This window comes from Uranotaenia lowii, chromosome 3, assembly GCF_029784155.1.
Source record: "Uranotaenia lowii strain MFRU-FL chromosome 3, ASM2978415v1, whole genome shotgun sequence".
Lineage (NCBI taxonomy): Eukaryota > Metazoa > Arthropoda > Insecta > Diptera > Culicidae > Uranotaenia > Uranotaenia lowii.
Window position 1 is genome coordinate 24,571,096 of NC_073693.1, and position 24,600 is coordinate 24,595,695.

At 32.7% G+C, this 24,600-nt stretch overlaps 2 protein-coding genes across 2 annotated transcripts in view; one reads left to right on the top strand and one right to left on the bottom strand.

Annotated features, from left to right (window-relative positions):
- The window catches only part of LOC129758251 (uncharacterized), a 198,521-nt gene that overhangs the window by 108,701 nt on the left and 65,220 nt on the right, over positions 1–24,600 (top strand). The gene's annotated exons all lie outside the window — the stretch shown is intronic.
- LOC129758252 (carboxypeptidase B-like) lies at positions 6,453–7,857 on the bottom strand. Its single transcript, XM_055755722.1, has 2 exons — positions 7,721–7,857; positions 6,453–7,611 (listed from the first exon to the last, which is right to left on the bottom strand). Exons 1-2 carry the CDS (start codon positions 7,831–7,833, stop codon positions 6,456–6,458), a joined length of 1,269 nt encoding a protein of 422 aa, XP_055611697.1. The 5' UTR covers positions 7,834–7,857; the 3' UTR covers positions 6,453–6,455.

Sequence of the window (24,600 nt, forward strand, 5' to 3'; positions counted from 1 at the left end):
CATTTTTGTCATTTTTGTCATTTTTGTCATTTTTGTCATTTTTGTCATTTTTGTCATTTTTGTCATTTTTGTCATTTTTGTCATTTTTGTCATTTTTGTCATTTTTGTCATTTTTGTCATTTTTGTCATTTTTGTCATTTTTGTCATTTTTGTCATTTTTGTCATTTTTGTCATTTTTGTCATTTTTGTCATTTTTGTCATTTTTGTCATTTTTGTCATTTTTGTCATTTTTATCAGTTTTGTCATTTTTGTCATTTTTGTCATTTTTGTCAATTTTGTAATTTTTTGTTAATTTTGTCATTTTTGTCATTTTTGTAGTTTTTTTCATTTTCTTTTTTTTTTGTCACTTTTTTTTTATTTTTTTTTAATGACAAAAATGACAAAAATGACAAAAATGACAAAAATGACAAAAAAGAAAAAAATGACAAAAATAAAAAAAATGACAAAAGTGAAAAAAATTACATTTTTGTAATTTCTGTTGTTTTTGTCGTTTTTGTGATTTTAGTGATTTTTGTAATTTTGTCATTTTTGTCATTTTTGTCATTTTTCTCAGTTTTGTCATTTTTATTATTTTTGTCATTTTTTCACTTTTGTCGTTTTTGTCATATTTGTCATTTTTGTCGTTTTTGTCATTTTTATCAATTTTATCATTTTTGCCAAATTTGTAATTTTTATCGTTTTCGTCATTGTCATTTTTGTCATTGTCATTTTTGTCAGTTTGGTCATAATTGTCATTTCTGTCATTCTTGTAATTTTTGTTATTATTGTCATTTTTGCCTTTTTTCAATTTTGTCATTTTTGCCATTTTAAGTCTTTTTTTGTCATTTGGTCGTCTTAGGTTTTTATTATCATTTTTGCCTTTTTTTGAATTTTTGTCATTTGTCATTTTGTCGTTTAGTTTTTTTTTTGTCTTTTTTGTCGTTTTTTTCTTTTTGTCATTTTCGTCATTTTTGTCAATTTTGTCATTAGTTATTTTTGCACATGTTCGTTATTTTTGTCATGTTTGTCATTTTTTGTTATTTTTGGCATTTTTGCCTTTTTCTCAATTTTGTCATTTTTGCATTTTTTTTTTAAATTTTTGTCATTTGTCATTTTAGTTTATTTTTGTCTTTTTTGTCATTTTTTCCTTTTTTGTCATTTTCGTTTGTTTTGTCATTTGTGCCATTTTTGTTATTTTTGCACATTTCTGTTATTTTTGTCATATTTGTCATTTTTGTTTTCTTTATATTTTTTTTTGCAATTTTGTGATTTTGATTATTTTTCTGTCATTTTTTTTTTCATTTTTTACGTTATTTTTGCCATATTTGTCATTTTCGCTTTTTTTTTGTCATTTTTGTCTTTTTTTTTCAGTTTTGTCATTTTTCTAATTTTTGTAATTTTCATAATTTTTTGTCATTTTTATCATTCTTAACATGTTTGTCATATTTGTCATTTTTGTCTGTTATGGCATTTTTGTCTTTTTTGGCATTGTTATTATTTTTTTTTTCATTTTGCTGTCTTGTGATTTTTGTCATTAATGGCATTTTGTCATTTTGGTTAATTTTGTTTTTGTTTGTCATTTTTATCATTTATGGCATTCTTGAAATTTTTGACATTTTTGTTATTTATGGCATTTTTTGTCATTTATGGCATTTTTGGCATTTTTGATAAATTTGTCCCCAAGGGTGCTTCCCTTGGCGCACGGTACTCTCCCAAATAAACGTACTTCAATCACTGATTTTTGTCATTTTCGTCAATCTGACAAAAAAAGACAAAAAATGAAAAAAATGACAAAAATGACAAAAATGACAAAAATGACAAAAATTACAAAAATGACAAAAATGACAAAAATGACAAAAATGACAAAAATAACAAAAATGACAAAAGTGAAAAAAATGACATTTTTTTAATTTTTGTCGTTTTTGTGATTTTAGTCACTTTAGTCATTTTTGTCATTTTTGTCATTTTTGTCATTTTTGTCATTTTTGTCATTTTTGTCTTTTTGTCATTTTTGTCATTTTTGTCATTTTTGTCATTTTTGTCATTTTTGTCATTTTTGTCATTTTTGTCATTTTTGTCATTTTTGTCATTTTTGTCATTTTTGTCATTTTCGTCATTTTTGTCATTATCGTCATTTTTTTCATTTTTGTTATTTTTGTCATTTTTGTCATTCTTGTCATTTTTTTTTCATTTTTGTCATTTATGTCGTTTTTGCCTTTTTTCATTTTTGTCATTTTTGACATGACAAAACTAACAAAAATAACAAAAATAATTAGAATGGTTAAAATGAGTAAAATGTTTAAAATGACTAAAATGATAAAAATGACTAAAATGCCTAAAATGCTTACAATGACAAAATGACTTAAACGACTAAAATGACAAAAATGGCAAAATAAAAAAATTGCCAAAAATGACAAAAATAACCAAAATTGAAAAAATGACAAAAATGACAACAATGACAAAAAATAACAAAAATGACAAAAGTGTCAAAAATGACCAAAATGACAATACTGACAAAAATGACCAAAATGACAAAAATGACAAAAGTGTCAAAAAAGACAAAAATGACAAAAAAGTCAAAAATGAAGAAAATGACAAAAATGACAAAAATGACAAAAGTGTCAAAATTGACAAAAATGACAAAAATGACAAAAATGACAATAATGTTAAAAATGAAAAAAATTACAAAAATGACAACAATTACAAAAATGACAAAAGTGTCAAAATTGACAAAAGTGTTAAAAATGAATAAAAAATGACCAAAATGACCAAAATGACAAAAGTGACAAAAATGACAAATGACAAAAATGACAAATGACAAAAATGACAAAAACGGCAAAAATGACAAAAATGACAAAAAAGACAAAAATGACAAAAATAACAAAAATGACAAATATGACAAAAGTGAAAAAAATGATATCTTTTTAATTTTTGTCGTTTTTGTGATTTTAGTCATTTTAGTCATTTTTGTTATTTTTGTTATTTTTGTCATTTTTGTCATTTTTGTCATTTTGGTCATTTTTGACATTTTTGTCATTTTTGTCATTTTTGTCATTTTTGTCATTTTTGTCATTTTTGTCATTTTTGTCATTTTTGTCATTTTTGTCATTTTTTTCATTCTTGTCATTTTTGTCATTTTTGTCATTTTTGTCATTTTTGTCAATTTTGTCATTTTTGTCATTTTTGTCATTTTTTGTCTTTTTTGTCATTTTTGTAATTTTTGTAAATTTCGGTCATTCTTGTCATTATTGTCATTTTTGACATGATAAAAGTAACAAAAATAATAAGAATGACTAAAATGAGTAAAATGACTAAAATGACTAAAATGTTTAAAATGACTAAAATGACTGAAATGACTTAAACGGAAAAAAACGACTAAAGTGCCAAAAATGACAATATAAAAATATGGCAAAAATGACAAAAATATCCAAATGACAAAAACAAAAGAATGACAGAAATGACAAAAACAACAAAAAAGACAAAAATGATAATTTGTCATTTTGATCATTTCTGTCATTTTTGTCATTTTTGTCATTTTTTTAATATGTATTTGTCATTTTTGTAATATTTGTCATTTTAATCATTTTGTAATTTTTGTCATTTTTTCAATTTCATTATTTTTGTAATTTTTTGTTATTTTTTCGCATTAGTTTTTTTTATCATTTTTGTCATTTTTGCCATATTGCCTTTTTTTAAAGTTTTGTCATTTTGTCGTTTTTTTTGTGGTTTTTTTTTATCTTTTTCATTTTTTTCTTTTATGTCATTTTCGTTATTTTTGCCATTTTCGATATTTTTGCACATTTTCGTTATTTTTGTCATTTTTATTATTTTTGTTTTTTTTTGCTGTTCATTTTGTGATTTTTTTTTATCATGGTTTTAAATTTTTGTCATTCTTGTCAGTAATTTTTGTTATTTTTCAGTTTTGTCATTTTTCTAATTTTAGTTATTTTCATTATTTTTGTCATTTTTATCGTTTTGATCAGGTTTGTCATTTTTTATTTTTGTCATTTTTGTCATTTTTGTCATTAATGGTATTTCTGGCATTTTTGTCTTTTTTGGCAGTTTTATTTTTTTGTAATTTTTTTTATCATTTTGCTGTTTTGTGATTTTTGTCATTTATGGCATTTTTGGCATTTTTATCATTTTGATAAATTTTGTTTTTGTTTGTCATGTTTGTCATTTATGGCATTTTTGACATTTTTGTAGTTTAAGGCATTTTTTTCATTTATGGCATATTTGTCATTCTTGGCAGTTTTGGTATTTTTGTCTTTTTTTAATTTCTGTCATTTTTTTCACCAAGGGCACTGCACCTCCTCAAATAAACGTACTTTAATAATTGATTTTTTTTTATTTTCCTCAATTTCTTCATTTTTGTCATTTTCGAACATTTTCGTCCTTTTGGTCGATTTTATAATGTTTGTAATTTTGTTGTTTTTGTAATTTTTGCCTCTTATGTCATTTTTGTAATTTTGGTCATTAATAACTGACAAAAAATGACAAAATTGACAAACAGTGACGAAAATGACAAAAATGAAAAAAACTGACAAAAATGACAAAAATGACAAAAATAACAAAAATGAGAGAATATTACAAAAAACACAGAAAAGTGAAAAAATATATAAATTTTAAAAATGACAAAAATGGAAAAAAAATGATAAAATGACAAAACAAAAATGTTTGTCATTTTTTCGATTTTGGCTATTTTTGTCATTTTTGGCCTTTTGGCCTCTTTTTTAATTTTTGTCATTTTTCTTTTTTTGTCAATTTTTCCATTTTTGTTTTTTCTGCTCATTTTCGTTATTTTTGTTTTATTTGTCATTTTTATTATTTTTGTTTTTCTTCTCTGTTATTTTTGCAATTTTTTTTCATTGTTTTCTTTTTTATCATTTTTGTCAGTAATTTTTGTCATTTTTCAGTTTTGTCATTTTTATCATATTTGTCATTTTTCATTTTTGTCATTTTTGTCATTTATGGTATTTTTGGCAATTTTGTCTTTCTTGGCAGTTTGTTTTTTTTTTTGTTATTTTGCCGTCTTGAGATTTTTGTCATTTATGCCATTTTTGACTTTTTGGCATTATTATCATTCATGGCATTTATTACAAAAAAAAAAAAATGACAAAAATAACAAAAATGACAAAAAGAACAAAATGACTAAAAGAACAAAATGACTAAAAGAACAGAATGACAAAATGAAAAAAATGACAAAAATGACAAAATAGATGAAAACCATGAAAATAATGAAAATGATGGAAATGATGAATATGATCAAAGTTATGTGTGATATTGATAAAAATAATAAAAAGATTAAAGTGATGAAAATGATGAAAATGATAAAAAGAATAAAAAAGAATGAAAATTATATAAATGGAAAAATGAAAACAATGACAGAAATGTCAATTTTTCAAAAATAATATTTTTGTCATTTTTGTCATTTTTATTCATTTTTGTAATTTTTATTCATTTTTGACAAATTTGTAATTTTTGTATTTTTTGCCATTTTTGTCATTTTTGTCGTTTTGTCAGTTTTGTCACTTTTTTTATTTTTGTCATTTTGTCACTATCGTCATTTTTGTCATTTGACAAAAATGACAAACCATTTCGTTATTTTTGTCTTTTTTGTCGTTTTTTTTTCAATTTTGTCAATGTTGTTTTTTGTCACATATTTGATTTTTGTCATTTTTTCATTTTCGTTATTTTGTCATTTTAGTCATTTTTGTCATTTTTTTCACTTTTGTCATTTTTATCATATCTGTCATTTTTGTCAATCACAAAAAAAATGAAAATTTAAAATAACCAACAAAAAGGACAAAAATGTGACACAAAAATGACAAGAAATATACAAAAAAGCATAGAATATGATACAAAATTGATACAAAATATCGCAAAATTACTCACAACACATAAAAATGACACGAGAACGTTTCTTTATGAAACAAAGTTGACAGAAAGACAATAGAGTTTCACAAAGTATTGCATTAAATTCATACAAAAATATCATAAATAAAAATACCTGAAAAAATGTCACAAAAATGACAAAATTGACACAATCTAGACACAAAAAGCTACAGAAAGACACAAAATTTAAAATATATAATCGATACGAAACGCTCATGATATAACGAATCTTCTACTTGGAAAAAAATCATATTTTTATATTTTTCAAACGGTATTCAAAAATATGGAAAGTACATTTGAAGTTTTATGTTTAACTGTAATCTCCATAAATATCTTTTCGGAAAATAAAGTTTAAATTTCTTGCCAAGCATTCTTTTTGGTCTAACTTTAATTTTTTGAATATGTAACTCTCTGATAAAAATGAATTATTTTGTATGTTCGATGACTTATATTTCGAATTCATTAACTGTGTTAAACATGAATAAGTGATACAACAGTAAAAATAATTCTTATTTTACAATAGTAATTTTTAATGAAAATAAACATGAATTCTTTAAATTTATTATCACTTTCCTGGCGACTCACTTCCCGGGCAGCTTCAATTCCCTCACTTTGACTGCCATGGCGTGTATCCCGGTAAAACCTTCCTTTACGTACGATTCAATTTTCGCTTGTGGCGGATGGAATCCCCCGCTCGAAGGTGGCAGCTCCATGGTCATCGAAATCGGAATATTAGCCATGCCGATTGCGTAATCATCACTGGATCCGGCTGCCTTGTACAGGATCTTGCCAGATCCGCCGACTCGATACTGCACGTTGTATGCTTTGGTCATGGCTTGATAACCGGCCCGTGCCACAGCGTCAAGTTGTTTCCAATTTTTGTGAAGATCCCGGTTGTAGCCCCACGGATAGAGCAGCATCCTTCCATAGGAATGGAGGGAAAGGTAAAATTTGATCGAATGGTTTCTGGAATGCATCAGATCCCGGATGACTTGTGTTTCCGAATCGGAAAACGGCTTGGGTCCTTGGTAGGTGAAGCTGCACTCGTTGATTGAAGAACCTGACTCTCCCCAGTGGAAGCCAAAATTTCTGTTGGGATCAGTTCCGAAACATATAAATCCCCGTCGACGAGTCTTACGCCAAAATCGGTTCCACTTGAGCGAGTGTTGGTAACCGTCCGGATTTGCCAGTGGCACGAAAATCCATGTAAAATTCAGCAGTAGATCTGGATTTTCTACCAACCGTTTTATGGAGTATAAAGCTGTTGCTGGAGCTATCCATTCTCTAGCGTGCATCCCTGCATCTATAAGGATAGCCTCTTTGGACGGTTTTTCTCCGTTTCTGATCGTAACCGTTCTCAGCGATCTGTTATCGAAAGATCTCCCTACTGTAGAGAGCTCAACCAACTTTGGATACTTTCGGGCGATTGAATCGATAAATCCATTAATCTCGTCAACATTCAAAAACTTACTGGTAACGTCCAACGGGTTGTTGATCGCTCGATCGATTTGTTCCAATCGTTCACAGGAACTAACATTTTTACTTCTGTATTCGATGCCGTGTGCCCTCAGGCCTAACCCGAATTCGGTGTCCACCTCATTGGGAACCAAAACTTCGACATCCTGATCCCATGATTTCGAAAAACGCCAAAAATCCAAGCTCGAGTCCTCTTTCCATAACCGTTTTAAGTACGCGTTCTGTGCTGCGGATCGTTGCGCAATGCTGTACAGTTTACCGCTGCAATGAAAAAAAATGACAGCTTGTTACTTGATTTCATCTTAATAAGTAGCTGATTAAGGGGGGTTTCGACACGATTAACAACTAATTTGAAGTTAGAACAACATACCTGTGACAATCGTTCTGGGCACTGTCATTATTATCGATGTTATCGTTGATGATTGTTGCCGAGATATCGCTGAGCACCGCTAGTGAAAGCGCTAGTGCAAGCAACTGTGACATTTCGGATCTTCTGCAGCCGCTGAACTTTTTGGGTAGACTGAAGCCTATGCGTCGCGATGCGGGTTCTTTTATTAGAGAATAAAAGTGTCAAATTGGTGTGTTACATGATGTCGATACCGTTACAAATTGTGATCATCATATGCGGGGATAAATTATTGTATGATGGCTTTTGTTATGAAACACTGTTACCATTGGGTATTATTGAATAGGTAAATGCCATGCTCGCATGCTTTGAATTCCTTCGGTGTTTATATCTCGAATGACGAACGCTGACCTGTATTCCAATCTACAACAACAGTGTAGGTTGGAATACTCTAAATTTTCATTACATAAATGCATAAAATTCCTTTTACTCTACCTAATCAGCTGCTCATATAAAAATAAAAAAGACTCACCCGGTGTGAATCGTAATGAGGTCCCAAAACCCCACAAAAAAGGTATGGGTTCACCAAGGTTTTTTTATACAGATTTACGTTCCGTGTTAAAAAAAACGTGTGAAAAAAACTTAACAACTTCAGACATGAGGCATGTAACCTGAGAGTTGAGCCATGAGACCTGAGACTTGAGGCATAAAAGCTGAGCCATCTTAGCTGAGACACCTTAGACCCCACACTTGAGACCTGAAACCTTAAATCTGTAATCTGAAACCTGAGACCGAAGACCTGAAACCAGAGATCTGAAATTTGTAGCTGGGGCATGAGACATGAGACCTAAGACATAAGACATAGGACTTATGATTGGATACATGATACGTAACATATGATACGTGAGACGTGAGATGTCAGACCAGAGAAATGAGTAGTCAGACTGAGAGAAGTGAAGAATACGACGTAAGGCGTGAGAAGTAAAAAATGAGGCGTGCCGCGTAAGATGACGGGAGAAGTGAGACGTCTCATTTCTCATGTCTCATGTCTGATTTCTCGTGTTTCATGTTTAATGTATCATGTATCATGTATCATGTATCATGTCTCACGTCTTATGTATTACGTCTTATATCTCATATTCCAGGTCTAAAGCCCTTTTTCGTCTCATGTCTCAGATCTCACCCCTTATACCTCAGAGCTTAAATTCTTCCACTTTCAGAAATTTGTAATTGGCTTCCATTAGAATATTATTTTCTCTCAGATATTGTGTTGATAACGAAAATCGTGTTAAAACCCGATTTAATACGCTTGACAGTGGGTTGTTGCCTTTTATACTGTCTGTTAATGAAAATGAAAAAAAAGAAAAAAAATAACAAAATACATAAAATTGTTTAAAATTTCCATATTTTCAAAATTGAAACAAAAAAAAATTACAGAAATGACAACACTCATAAAATTGACCACAATGAAAAAAATTAACAAATTTGACAAAATTCATGAAACTGAATTTTCTCATATTTGTCATATTTGACGTTTTGTCATTTTTGTCGATTTGTAATTTTTGTCATTTTTTTTTACTTTTAAGAAAAAAATGACAAAATGCAAAAAATTGTTTAAAGTTACCAAGTTGATAAAATTTAGAAAAATTGACAAAAATGACAAAACTGGCGAAACTGAGAACTGACTAAATTGAACAAACTAACAAAATTTCTAAAATGAACAAAATTGATAAAACGGATTGTTGTCATATTTGTTGTTTTAGTTAGTTTTTGTCATTGTTGCCATTTTTGTCATTTTTATCATTTTTGTTGTTTTTTTTATTTTGGTAATTTCGGTAATTTTTGATATTTTTGTGATTTTTCAAATTTTTGTGATTTTTGAAATTTTTGTCGATTTTTCATTTTTGTTAGTTTTGTCATTTTTACCGTTTTTGTCAATTGTGTAAGTTTTGTCCTTTTTTAGGAAAAAAATTTACAAAAAGTAAATAATTGTTTAAAATTACCAAACAACACAACACAAAAATGAAAAAAAAAACTGGCAAAATTGACCACTAAATAAATTGACAAACTCTATAAGACTTATTTTTGTCATATTTGTCATTTTTGTCGTTTTTGTTGCCACTTTTGTCATTTTTATCGTTTTGTCTTTTTGGTCTTTTTTTTCGTTTTGTCACTATTGACATTTTTGTCGATTTGTCATGTATGCCGTTTTTGTAAGTTTTGTCAATTTTTTTTAATTTTAAGAAAAAATATTACAAAATGCAAAAAATTGTTTAAAGCTACAAAGTTGATAAAATTTTAAAAAATTAACAAAAGAGACAAACTGGCAAAATTGAGCACTGACTAAAATGAAAAGACCAACAAAATTAACAAAATTGACGAAATTGATGAAATGGATTGTTGTCATATTTGTCGTTTTAGTTGTTTTTTGTCATTTCTATCACTTTTTTTTTTATTTTGGTCATGTTTATGTTTTATGTCATTTTTGGTATTTTTGTCATTTTTTTTATTTTTGTCATTTTAATAATTTCGATTTTTTCTGACATTTTCGTGATTTTTGTCAGTTTTTGTCGTTTTGTCATTTGTGTAACATTTTGGTCGGTTTGTAATTTTTGTTAGTTTTGTAATTTTTTGCCATTTTTGTCAATTTTGTAGGTTTTGTCAATTTTTTTAAATTTTGGAAAAAATTGACAAAATGCAAACAATTGTTTAAAATTACCAAATTGAGAAAATTTTAAAAAATTGTCAAAAGTTACAAAACTGGTGAAATTGACCACTAACTAAATTGACAAAACAAACAAAATTAACAAATTTGACGAAATTCATAAAACTGACTTTTTGTCATATTTGTGGTTTTTGTCTTTTTTGTTATTGTTGCCAATTTTTCAATTTTTATTATTTTCATTATTATTTTTAACATTTTTGTGCTTTTTGTCATTTTTGTGATTTTTGTCATTTTTGTGATTTTTGTCATTCTTGTCAATTTTGTTATGTTTATCAATTTTTTTGGTTTTAGGAAAAATTGACAAAAGGCAAATTTTTTTTTTAAATTACCAAATTTATAAAATTAAAAAAAAACAGATGATACTGGCAAATTCGACAACTAACTCAATTAATAAAACCAGCAAAATTGATTATTAATTAACTGACAAAATAAACAATTCGACATAAATGACAAAAGCAAATATTGTAGTTGCCAGTTTGGTCATTTTGATAATTTTTGTCATATTTGTCATTTATGTCAATGTTGCCATTTTTGTAACTTTTATCTTTTTGTCGTTTTTGTCAGTTTGGTAATTGAGGTCATTTTTGTGATTTTTGTCATTTTGTCATTTTTGTCGTTTCGTCAGTTTTGCCATTTTTGCCATTGTTTGTCAATTTTGTAAGTTTTGTCAATTTGTTTAACATTTTCTAAATTTTTGTCAAATTAACCCATTTTGTGAATTTTATCAATTTTTGTTAAACTTGTCTAGTTTTCCAAAATTGCCAATTTTATAAATTTTATCATTTTGGTCATTTTTTGCATTTTTTGTCAATTTGTCTACTGAATCAATTTTATAATTTTTGACGGTTTTGTCTATTTTTAAAATTTTTGTCATTTTTGACATTCTTGCCAATTTGTCTTTTAACTGAATTTTGTCGTTTTTGTCTATTTTTACATTTTTTTTTTCTTTTGTCAATTTCGAATTCAGTCTATTCCGTCAAATTTGTCAGTTTTGTCGATTTTTTCATGTTTGAGAATTTTGTTAATTTAGTCGATTTTGTCCATTTTTACAATTTTGTAAATTTGGTTTTTTTTAATATTTTTTTCATTTTTGTTAATTTAGTAAAATCTTTCAATTTTTAAAAAAAATATTTCTGAATTTTCTAGAATGAGAATCAGTTGAAAATTTTGCAATTGAATGAAGTTTGCTTGGGCCTTAACATTATCAAACAATGCTCGATTCGAGATGCCAGAAGAATCTTTGACGTTTGTTATGAGGAAAAAATGTAAATAAAAAAGTGACGGGTGTATTTCCTGGGAAGCCCCGTCACATCAAAAACGTGTGACGCTGTCTTACTCATGTTAGCTGCTCAGTTTAGCCACGCGTTGCAACTTGCAAACCTGGGAGCTCTCCTTCTTTATTTTGTCGCTCCGATAATTTCTTTGAGCCCTGCTAGTAAAACTATCAAAATGAGCATGGCGACGAACGTGTTAAAAGTCCTTTTTTTTTCTTTCTTATGTCCAGAGATGCCAATGTGCCTGATTTTTCAGGATTTGCCTGATTTTTTTAGGCTCAGCCTGACAACCTGATGAGCTATTGAATTTCCCTGATTTTTGAAAATATGCCTGATTTTGCATGATTTTTCCGAATGCCTCGAAAAATGGATAGTAAGGAACTGGATTAGGTGCCACTATTGGAGTAAAAATGTGAAGCGAAGGTCAAAAAAAAACGCTACTTTGACATAGCCTAATTTTTATTTCACCAGTTCCGTGATTTTTGAAAAAAATGTTGGCAATTCAGCTTATGTCTCAAGTCTTACCTATTATGTCTCAGAGCTTAAATTCTCCCCTTTATTGTTTTCCAGTGGAGAGAGCTTTACAAGAGAATATTATTTTTTCTCAGATACTGCGTTAATCACGAAAACCATGTAATAACCGCGCTTGTTGCCGAAAACCGTGTAAAAAGCTGTGTAGTTTCATATTTGCTGAATAAGAGCAATTAACTACCCTTGTTATACTGAAAATACCGTTTTCTAAAGTTCAACATATAATAATGTATCAGGCTTCATGCATATTACGTTTTTGGCATGAATATCTTGAATTTTGACATTACTTTCTGCCATTTTTCTCTTTGATGTTTTATTGAAACGTTTATTTGTGTGCTTTCTATTTTTATATTGCAAACTTAGCATTATCTGACACTTGTAAATCCTAAAAAATATTAGCTTGAAAATTTTTAAGAATAAGTTATGGCCTGTCATTCAACAATAATCAATTCTCCTCGCAATCCGCACGCTGCATGTGGCAAATCCACCGGCCTGCACCGGCGCATGTAAATGTGCATCGGCAGTGATTTATTAACGCCACATGTGTCAAAAAAGAGAAGAAAGAAATGCAACAACGATTCGTGACAACAAGAAATCGAGAGTTCGATCGACTTTTACGGCACTTTTCTGCCATCAATAGACCGGCCATCCAGCGAGTTGTTAATTGAATTTTAAGTCACTTTCATACGCTACGCTGTTGTGGGTTTCAGTTTGGTACAATACAGATGAAAGAGAAAAAAGTTGGAAAAAGTTAAAAAATAAAATCACGTGAGTGGTGCCGAACAGTTTTTTCCCTCCGCAAAGGTGGTGACCGAAAGCCATTGATGTTGGTGATGTTTTTCTCCTCGATGTTTCTTTAGCCTGAAAATCGGGGCCTTTCGTCTTCTTCGCTGAACAACCGGGTCATCGCGAAACGTGCTTTCCGTTATTCGACTTTCGCTTTCGCAGACCGAAGAGTTAATAAAGAAAAAGTCGTCCCGTTCGTGTTTCGAAAAGGATCACTCCTTACACGGACCTTTTATATGGGTGAATCCGGAATAATACCCGCAGCCAGCCCCAAACGCAACTGTGTAAATCTGGCTCAAACGGATAAAAAATTCATCCTTTAGCACGTTTAGGCCCTCTTTTTTTATTGTTGTCGGAGAAAAGAAAGGTGTCGAAAGCTCGGTACATTATGGATTCAGTTCAACAACCTCTTCTCGTAAATTGTTCCGATTGATGTTTTGATGTTGCTGGTTAAAAATAAACTCAATTGTATTCGGTTCAAATTGCGCATTTGAAATTCTAATTTAAATCCATAACAATTTTTTATTGTTTTAAGTTTCGAAGCTTTCAGGAAATATTTTGATTTAATTTTTTTTTATTTTTAAAAATAGATCTTCTAGAATAGGTTCTCCATCATACATCTGATCTGTATACAGTGTGCTTAGTTTTTTTTTTCAATTGTTCTTGATTATTTGTGGTTGTTTTTCTCTCGGTACGATTATCTATACTGGGGTTGTAAAAATTTGTATTTTTCAAGAAAGTTTCTAACATCAAACAAGACGATGCCAACTACTGCATGGCACTATATTTGAACGCGATTCATGGCAGTTATCGCTACTCGACCTGATCTCAGTTTGTTTGTTGGCAAATTTGAGCAAGCATCTCTGACCCGTAAAAAAATAATTTTACCCCGATACTAGCACAAGTGCATTTGCACTAAAACACTTCAAACAAGGATTTCTACCTTTGGAAGGTAAAACGGACACTTTCAATATTTCGAAAATGATAATGGGAATATGTTTACTTAAGTGTATCAACACTTTCGAGACCATATGTTAATTTACAACAAGCCAGGTATTTTAATAGTAAACAAAACAAACAAAAACATTGATAATGCACCATTCGATGTAATTTTTGCTACTCAGAAAACAGCCTATAAATCGCAACATTCGGAAATTTCAATCTTGTTTAACGGTGGAATGTTCATTGGGCTTTTTATTGGCAATTCGGAGATAACCGAATTTTGGCGACAGGCTTGAGTAACAAACGTTTTGAAAAAAAAAGAAGGTGCGAGGTCGGATAAGCATAAACTTCAAGGTCGATGAAAACGGACACATAAGTTCTCCAGGTATTTGAAACTTTTCATCCGTTTGATCCTCCATATGCCTTGGCGAGAACAATTGTCGGTAGGAAAGCACTCAGAATCTTAAACAGGTCATTAAAAACTGTTAAAAATGAAACCCTGGTGATAAAAGCGCTTATAAACTACGGAATTCCGGTAACCACGTTATTTCGCTAGCGGATACAGACCAATTGGTTTTGATTTTGAATTATTCTTGTATACCTACATACTTAATTCACAAAAATGTGTACTTGTAAATGAAAGATTCAATGCAAGTTTCCGTTTTTTAAGGAATTTAACAGCAAGCTGTCATTCTTCCCAAAAACAAGTTTCTGTTTTGTTCGTCAAGCCCTTAAATAATTACCTACTTATAACATAAGCGATAGCTAATTACATTACTACACTGGAATGGTATCCTCAAGTATTAATGTTATCAATTATGTGTGGTATTCTAAGTTAACTAATCATAATATCTGGCATAACTGTTGTGTTACCATGAACCTAATTTGAGTAGTTCGACTCAACCGTGTGGTGATGTAAACATTTATACTGCCCAGCAAACATGAAATCGCATAAGGAATGATAACTCAAATCGTTAACGATGTTAATGCGAATCGCAATTCCTACCAAACAAGTAAAAGATCGTAAAAATGGATACTTAAAGTCGGTATGAATCGGATATGATAAAAAGCCCGCAATGTTTGCAATTTTGTTCTCTCGTGCGGCATTCACGTTAGAAAACAACCTTGTTGTTCTCTCTGCGATAAGCAGTGAAACCAGATTGCTTAAAATCAGATGATTCATTTGGAAAAAAATGGCCAATGAGAGAAGCAGCAAACATTGCTGCTGGCAACGGTTTGCATGCATTGAGAGCAAAACTTGCGCTCTCTCGTATACTTGCAGGATGTACGAATAAGGTATTATTGCCTTATCCAGAAGTTTAAAATATCTATGAATATTGCCTCCACTCTGATAGGTAAATGATGTTTTTTCAAGTTTTTAGCGAAGATTCTGTAATGTATATAAGACGAAAAACAAAGTTTGATGAGAAATATACCTACAACAATGTTTGCTGGGTGTCATCATCATCACCATCCTATTGTTCGGCAATCATCAATTGCGAATTTCCCAAAGCAAGTGGAAAACCAAATCGGCTGATCGGAATGATCCGAAAGCAATTTCTGCGGAAGCATCCGAAATAAGCTGAAACTTCAAGTATCAACATCTACCTTTTCTACCCAGTGTCCGTTTTATCCGACCATTTTGAAAAGTGTTATTTGCAAGCATGGTTGCAAGCAGGTTGCCAAAAAAAAGGGTTTATGAAAAAAATTTACTTATGCCTATGATAAATGGGATATGAGATAACCTAAACTGCTCATCTGCGCGAGGGCTGCGATGAAAAAGCAATATCTCATTTTCTATTGCGATTCTACCTTAGAGTGTCCGTCTTATCCGACTTTCCTTACTAGCACACTACAAACAGCAATTTTTGTGAATGAAAACCAAGCCCATTCACCCAAGAAGATGTAAAGTGTAGTGATAAACTTTTTTTTATCGGAACTGGTATCAATAGTATGTACCAGCAAAATTCTCATATCGATTGATGTCGTGTACAAGTCTAACACTTTTATCAGAAGGGTTGTCCGATATTGTCAGTTGATGGAACCATGATGATTTAAGTATGATGGTGGTCTCATATACCAAATCACCACATTTAGCCATGTTGAAAAAAAATTTGACAGGTGGGGTCCAGCGAAAAAGGGGGTCCAGGGATGCCAGGTGCTTAAGATAAAAAATGAGTGAAATTCGGAAAAAAGTCTTTGTTTCGGCATAAAAACTTCTGGGTTCGAATCCCATAAGTTAACAACAGGTAAGGTGTGTTTCGGTTCATACTCTTTATGTAGTATTAGAATACTACGAAAAATAAAAAATATAGAAATATACAAATTGTACAGCTTTATTAAAACAAAGGCATTTCACTTTTGCAAGCAGGAAAGTACAGAGATAATGGCAGCCAGATTTAGCCCGTAACTTTGATCTTTTTCGGTTGTAAAACGGGGCAGCGCATCTGAAAGTATTGGGTTGGATGTCTCTTATAGCATGGATCAAAATTCTAGTAAGATAAAGTAGCTACTAATGCTTTATTATTCCAGCTTATCAGACGCCTAAAATAACTAGAGTAATTGCTGGAAATGAAAGACCTGTCACCAGTTTAAAAAATAAAAGTACAGTTAGATTTTTCCTAATATAGGGTGTTCCATTCTGTCTAGGCACGATTTTGATACAAACCTGCTCATTCCGGATGACGTTGTCAATATTGTCAAACCTCGTCAAATGTTCAGTATATCAGTTGATTTCCGCTGTGTGTTGTTGTTTACAGCTCGACTTGAAACTTTGTGTGTAGTGAGCTCCAGTTTCCATAATATTCATTAAAATGGGGAGCAGTTCCCCGAAAAAACGCGATAATATCGTGCACAAATGGTGTACTTTCTCCAACAATTCGCTAAACCAGTTTTCGAAAATGAAAGAAGGGGGGTCCGAAATGCGATTCGAAAGTATGGTGAGGAAAGCAGTTTCGTAAACAAATACATCTGGGCGGAAATCGGGTCCGGTGGACAAATCATTGGACCGTATAATCTTGCGTGCTTACGCCACTAAAAAGACTGTCTAATTTCGGGATGTGTTCAAAAAAGTTTGTCTCCTCTCAGCCCCGTCGATCGTGCCAAGGTGAGATTGGTTCTGAAGATATATAAGAAGCAGAAGCAGCCAAAACAGAGTCAGAAACAGGCTGCTTCCGTCAAACCAAGAACCAAGTTTTGACTAGACGAAGACATAAATTTTACCGAAAAAAATCGATAAAAAAGCAACGGTTTGGCAAGCCATATGTGAGTGTAGCATACTTTTCGTGCCGTTCGTGACCACTAAAACGAATTATATAGCTGTTTTCGTCTGAAAGTATCGCAAGTATGTTCACTAGAGTGCCCCAAATAACCCGACTTTTGAAAAAGTTATGCGCTGCAGGCTTAAATTTGATTCTTGGCCTAGTGTAAGATCTCATGCCAAATCTGGGCTAGATTGGATCACAGGAAGGGGTCGCTCAACAAGCCTGAAGTTTGAGTGGGATTTTGAGACATTTTGTTCGGTAGGAATATAAAACCAGTTCTGCATCAATAACTCTGGTCCCCATTCGGCTGATTTCTTTTGAATACGGTTTTTCTAAAAGCCTGAACTATGACAAATATTTCATCCCAAGATTGCATTTCGAATTGAGTTAAAATAAAAAAAGTTATAAGGCTTCAAAAATGGACTATTTTTTTAAGGGTGACATTCATTACTGATAATGGTGCATCAAAATGTTCGATGCAGTGCCTCATTAACAGTAATGAATATCACCCATAAAAAGATTTCCCATATTTGAAGCCTTGTAACTTTTTTTATCTCAACTCTAATCGAAATGTGGGCTTCGAATGTAATATATGTCATGGTTTAAGCTTAAAGAAAAACCGCAAGAAATCGGCCGCAGGGAAACAAAGTTATATTTGAAAAACTGGTTTTTAATGTTCCTCCCGAACAAAATGTCTCAAAATGCCATACAAAATTCAGGCTCGTTGAGCGACCTCTTTCTGTTATCCGATCTGGCCCAAAAATGGCATGAGATCTTGTACTAGGCCACGGATCAATTTTAGTCTGCAGCGCATAACATTTCACAAGTTTGCAATTCCCCATACAAATTTGAGACAGTCGTAATGATTACCCATTACTGTTTTGGCCGGATTTGGTATCAGTTCAATATTCAAAGGAGTCGATAGCTCAAATCCAATCCCCAACAAAGTCCAGATCGTACCGAAGGAGATGAACGCGCCAAATTGGCTTGCAAATTCTATCGAAAACTTCGTAAAAGACTGGAAAAACTGGTCAAAATCATCGCAAATTAGTCTGTGCTAAAGCTAATGAGCAGTCTTCAATCGAAAATTCGATCATTGGCCTACGATAGGCTAGAACCTATTTTTGAATTGAATCACTGTAAAAGAAAACTAAAGAGATAATAAAAGTCAAATCAAAATTGGATCTCCTCTTAAATTGTGTTTTTACCGCTCATTTTAAATCGTAATGAAACACCCTATAAACTAAACATTTGTTCATAAAATTGAAGAAAAAAGTAGTCTTATCTTAACCAAATTTATAAATGCCCTATCTTCTGGTGACGACTATTCCTCTTTGCTAAATGACCACCGCAAGGATAAATTTATTAGGGCACCTTCGTCCTGATTCAGTCGGTTGTGAAGTTCAAACATGTTCCAAATTTTCACCCAGGGACGAATTTGGCTTTAAAAGTTTTCTCCGACCGTATGCAAACTGGCACTTTATCTCAGACGCGTAATCACTAAACTCATTACCAGTTATATTTAATATACTAAAGTTGCTCTCGGTATCAGTGGAACTCGGGTCTCAGGAAATCCTTCCGGAAGATTCGAAGTGAATTTGGTTGCATATATGTATGTGGTGTGCACTGTACGTACATATGGTTGAAATTTTCCGATGGGGTATGGTAAATGCACTCCATAAGGGACAATTTACAATTTACAATTTGTTTAAAAAATTTCAAAAAAACGCTCTGCTAGGCGCAGTGCCATTTTTTTTCGCATCAAAGTCTGTGCGTGTGCGTGTTTGTGAAATAGCTCTAAACTCAAATAGTTCTTGCGGCGAAAATCTATGTTTTATTTAGAAAATTCTGGTGTCTACAAAAATTTTCAAACTCTCAACCATTGTTGCTTAGACGGTCGAACAAGAGAGAAGACAGAATCCTCAGAAACTCAGGTCCACATACCCTAATAAACCGAACTGAGCGGAACAGATTCTTGGCAACAGATAAACACACAAACGCCGCGAGACCAACAACGGACGCTTTACGACGCTAAAAGAGCAACCGTTCACATAACTGGTTAAACTTCCCTATACTCCCGGATGGGCTGTAAGCTGTAGCAAAATTACTTTTTCCTGTGTCTGATGTTTTTTTTCCGCTCTCCATCTGACAGTGTAATTATGCAGCAATTATGCTTCATGGCACCCGGAATTGCGCAAATCTGTTCACCGGGAAGAATGAATGACTTCTCAAGGTCGAAATCGTGTCTCCCGCGTTGCCACCCAGCAGAGTAGACGAAGACGACGACGTTGAAAGGATGTCATTTTTCATTATCCCGCTTGGAGCCAAAAGGATAGTTAATAAATTCACTCACATGTTTTATAAGAGAAAACACGTTTCAGGCACCAGAGAAGTCAACAAGTTCATAATTCATTGCGACATCTCAATGGAGCTGGTGGATGTGGGGACGGAAAGTTGCTTCGGGCGTACAAAGTTCAGGTCGCAGATTTCGAGTTGTCCGTAACCGATCAACGATAGGGTGTATTTTTATCTATCCGAGCAGCATTCATACGATATCTCAATTAAATCGAAGTGCCGGTTTGTGAGCTGACCTTTTCGGGCCGATTAAGATCTACACACCCCGATGATCGCACAATAACAACAACATCAACAACAACACCCTCAATGATCATCGACCTCAAGGAGCAACTCGCACGGATTTGGAATTGTTTCTTTTTCAGGGGTCAAATCGCGCTCATTGAGATTTGATTGAGGGTTTTGAGATGCGAAGTTGAGAGTGCGTAACGAACGATGATGATTTGTTTGATTCGCGTTTGTAATTAAAACCTCCCAATTACCTACTACGAGAGATTTGAAGGGTAGGAAAAAATCGTCCAAAGATGGAAATCTCACCTTTTGGAGTTCCAACTTCTGGTTCTGCTATCGCCGTAGCAACTCGTTTGGGTATGGAAATGAACTCTAAATGATCACCAGCCAGAGACAGACAGACAGAGGCGCTCTATGTAGAGTTAGGGGAAGACGATGTCCTCCGGAATTCCATATATAGCATTCGCTCGGTTCACAGGTTCAGAACGCGATCGGTCAGTCACGCCGTCATCGTCGATGACGCCAGGCGCCTGTTATTCTGCTGTTATTTTTGTTATTGCAGCTTATTACTGATAGCTTGAAGTTATAGCAACTTCAAGACCCAAAACATAGACGGACAATGACAGGAAACATTCAACATTTTCAAGAATTGAACTTAGGGAAAAAACGGCAATCAAAGAACAAAGCTTTATGTTTATTGCTTCTTCCGATAGATGTCATCTTTGATTGTTGGCTGACAAACGCAAGCAATTCAAAAGGGTATTCATCAAATTTCGTGATGCTGCGTTAAAGGCTATTGGAGAATATAATGGTTGTGAGTCACGTTCTGATTCGGAATCGAAAACAGGGAGCTGGCCTTTGTGCATAAAAAATTGATCTTTCTAGGAATAACACAAACAGTAGTCAAAATTTCAGTAAATATGCAAAAGAAAACTCCAATTTGCGTACTCAAAATGTCCCGCTTTTTTTTTCTTGGAAAACTTTTTCAAAGTTCACTGACTTACAAAGCGAAAAATCCAACTTTACTGTTTATTCCAATGCATTGGTACAACAAGGATTTTTTTTTGAAAAAGCCTTTTTTTCTCAAAGTAAGCAGAATATTATTATTATTATTTTAGAAAATACTGAATAACTCTAAAGTTACAGTAAGAATCTGATTCAGTTAAGCGATCCCGAACCCCCTTTAAACCAATGCAATGTAAAAATAAATTTTCAAAAAAAAATTTCTGTTCATCACTACATTGAAAAGTCAAGTATGCGGCAACAATTATAATTTTCCCCATTGAAGTTTCTAATTCAATATCAATTGATTTAAGATTTTTGTATTGAAACAAGGAAGAAGTCTAAATTTGAGACGACTATTGATGACAATAGCTACACCCCTTGTCGATCAAGTCGATCATTTCGCAAAATTTTAAAGAAAGTATTGCTTTTCAAGTTATTGTCTGGCTTTAAAAAAGTTTCAGTGATGGCAGCAATATGTATGTTTTGAGTTTTCAAAAATAAAAAGGACTCATCTTGGTTAGCCAGCAAAGATCTAGCATTCCAATTCATAATATTTAAACACCTATTTGGATACATGAGGGAATCGTAAAGTCATAATAATTTTGTTAGCATAATTAAAAGAAGTTTGGAAAGCTCCAAACATTGAATTTGCTTTCAACATAAGTTGCATCATTTCCATTAAATTTTGATGCTAAAATTTTAATTTTTTCCTCAGTAATCTCACCCAAATCAACAAAATTGTTAGGATCAGAAAATGAAGGAGAAGAACAAGTATTTGAATTTCGGGGATTTTAACAAGCCTTCGCATGAACGTTGAGACTTGGTTTTTTCCCATTTTTATTAGTTAAACCTGAAGAGGGCAACCCATTTTCAACCACCTCTGAGAAAGATAAACATCGAGTTTGTGGCGCAGAATCAGCCCAGGTAACATTAAAATCACTTCGAGCATTACCAAGACGTGATTCCAATGCAGGCCGAGGCTAACTGCAAACAGGCAGATTGTTTGCCGGTCTGACGTGTGAAGACAAAAAAGAGGGAGAAGTAGAACGAACAAATTGTCAAAATTGTCAAAATTGACAAAATTGTCAAAATTGACAAAGTTGTCAAAATTTTCGAAATTGTCAAAATTGTATATTCTGACAACTTTGGGATTTTTCTAGAAGCAATAATTTTTGCCCCAACGGAACAGTCTATGGAATTCGAGGAATGATTACCTGCGCAATTCGCACACTTGAAAAATTCAGTTTTTGGCTTATCACCACCAAAAAGGCATTTAGATTTTTTATCATCAAAAAAGCATTTACATTTTTTATTCTACAATTTTTAGTGCCATGACAAAAAGCTTGACAACGACGACATTGCGCAATATTTTGAAGAAAATTGGTAGACGATTTTAGAAAAGGTTCGAATTTGACTCGACAATGAAACATAAAACGAGCCTTTTCAAGAATTTGCAAATAATTAACCTGATCCTTTTTAAAATGGATCAAATAAAGCTCAGGAGCGAAACCAATACTACTGGTATTATTCATGTTGGTTCTTTTCCTCATTTGAATTACTTGAATCGGAGAAAAACCTAACAAAGAATTTAATTCAGTTGTGATCTCATCCGGTGTCTGATCGCCGGTGAGACCATTAAGTACAACTTTAAATGGACGATCACTTTTAGTGTCGTAAGTAAAAAATTGGTGTTTGTATTATTCAAATAATTCAAAATTTTTGAAAATCATTAAAAGATTCCGCCAGTATACGAGCAGTTCCCCTTCGACCGATCTGAAAAGAAATCTTCACATCCTTGACGGAAGTGACGATTTCGTTTCGAAAGGCATTGAAGTCAGGAATCGTGGCCGTTATTGGTGGAATCTTTTCGTTTTTAAGAGTATAAGAAGAAGAAGGTTTCTTAGTACTCTTATCAGAAATAAATATGAATATTTCCTCATCACCGATGTTATGAAGGACATCGAATGAATTGGAAATTTCAACTTTTTTGGGCGATGGACCTGAATTAGTTTCGGCAATTCGCTTTCTTCCGGCTCTTGAGCCGGCCGGTGACTTCCCCATGCTGGAAAGAAAAGAGAAAAATATGAATAAAAGAAAATGGGATGAGATTATAATCGAACCAAAAAAAAAAACAAGCTGGTAATCATGTGACAGCTGTTTACTTCTCACAATGGTCAACAAAACTAGCATAAAAATTAAATCTGGAAATCTATAAACTTGATTACCTACTAATTTCTAAAAAAAAATCATGCCATTACAAATGTTATGTCGATATGAAACAGTCTTCGAAAAATCAATTTTAACCTCAATTTTTTTTTATTTCTCGTTCTTCAAAATACGCACACTCCACATCAATGTTGCCGAAAACACAGACAAATTTATTATTTCACAGAATTTTCATTACAGAATCCGCTGACCGTGGCTTAAGGAATAGCGTTTGAGTCTTCTAAGTCAAAGGTCATGAGATCGAGTCTCGGTCACGGCATCCGAAGTACTCTTTCTGTGGGCTGCAGCGCTGAAACTCCGACTTCCGTAAGACCAAAACCGATTCCAATTAAACCCCGATCGGTCAAACATCGTTTGGACAATTTTTCAAGGTTGTATACATTCAATTCAGTTTTCTGGTGTTATTCGGCTTGCTTGTTATACTTCAACCCGCGAAGTTAATCACCGTAAATTGAAACCGTTTCGTAAAACACAATGCCCCAAAACGGGCTAACTAGTTTAGACTGTTTTAGTTTTGCTGCGCTTGTCGTTGCTGGTTTTTCTCGGTTTGTTGTTGACCTGACAAAACCACACCTACTTTCCGCCTTACTACCGAAAAACGGAGTACCATTAAAAATGCAGTAAACATTTACAAAAAAAAAACGAGAAACAAGAAACGGCAGTAGTGCGTCTGCGTAACCAATTGACTACAATAGATTCTTTTCCGAAGTTTCGTTTTGGTGGGCCAGTCGCCAATTATAGCATCGTCGTTGTTTTTGTTATTATTGTCGTCGTCGTTGAATCATGATGTATTCTTTTGGAACTTGAATATGCATTCAAACGCAAAGTTTAGGTTGTTTTCATTCATTCGAAACATCCGGCAGTGGTCTCCTTCTTGAGAAAAGTTGGTACCACAACCAAAACCGAATGTGAGGGGAAGGGTATGAGATTCATGATGACAAATGGCTAAAGACGACGACGACGGCAACGAATGGTATTGCGAAACCAATTGCATACGTACGCTGAAAAAGATCACCTCTATCAAAAGGTAATAACTTTTCATTACATGACGCGTAAAAGGTGCGGTTTCAGATCCTCACCTGGGTATACGCCCCAGTAGTTTACTGATTTAAAGCCGTTTGAGTTCCAATTTTTTTTTTTGGGCCAACGAATTTATTTCACAACTTCCTTTGGATGCGGTGGAGCGTAGATATTTTTTGAGGTTTGCACATCTCAAAATACCTTTAAGAAAGAATTTCAATCGCCTTGTGGAGTTAAAAATAATAAAAGAAATCTAGAGGCACAGCTACCCTAAGTAGTCCGGGGAAGGGAGCTACTCCGAAAGTTACGATACATGAAATTAATTGTACAACTCCTTTAAAAGCCCCGCTCAATCATGGAATCATCCGAGATCACATAAATCAGGCCGCCACTTCGGGCCGTCCATATGTCCATTCCAAGAGTATAGGTATCAAGTGGAGTTGTCTCCTCTACAGTCTGTCTGTAACGGTAAAGGCAGTAACAGAAACAGAGATAAAAACATTGAATCAAAGCAAAACAAGCAACCAATCGGTAAAAGCCGGACCC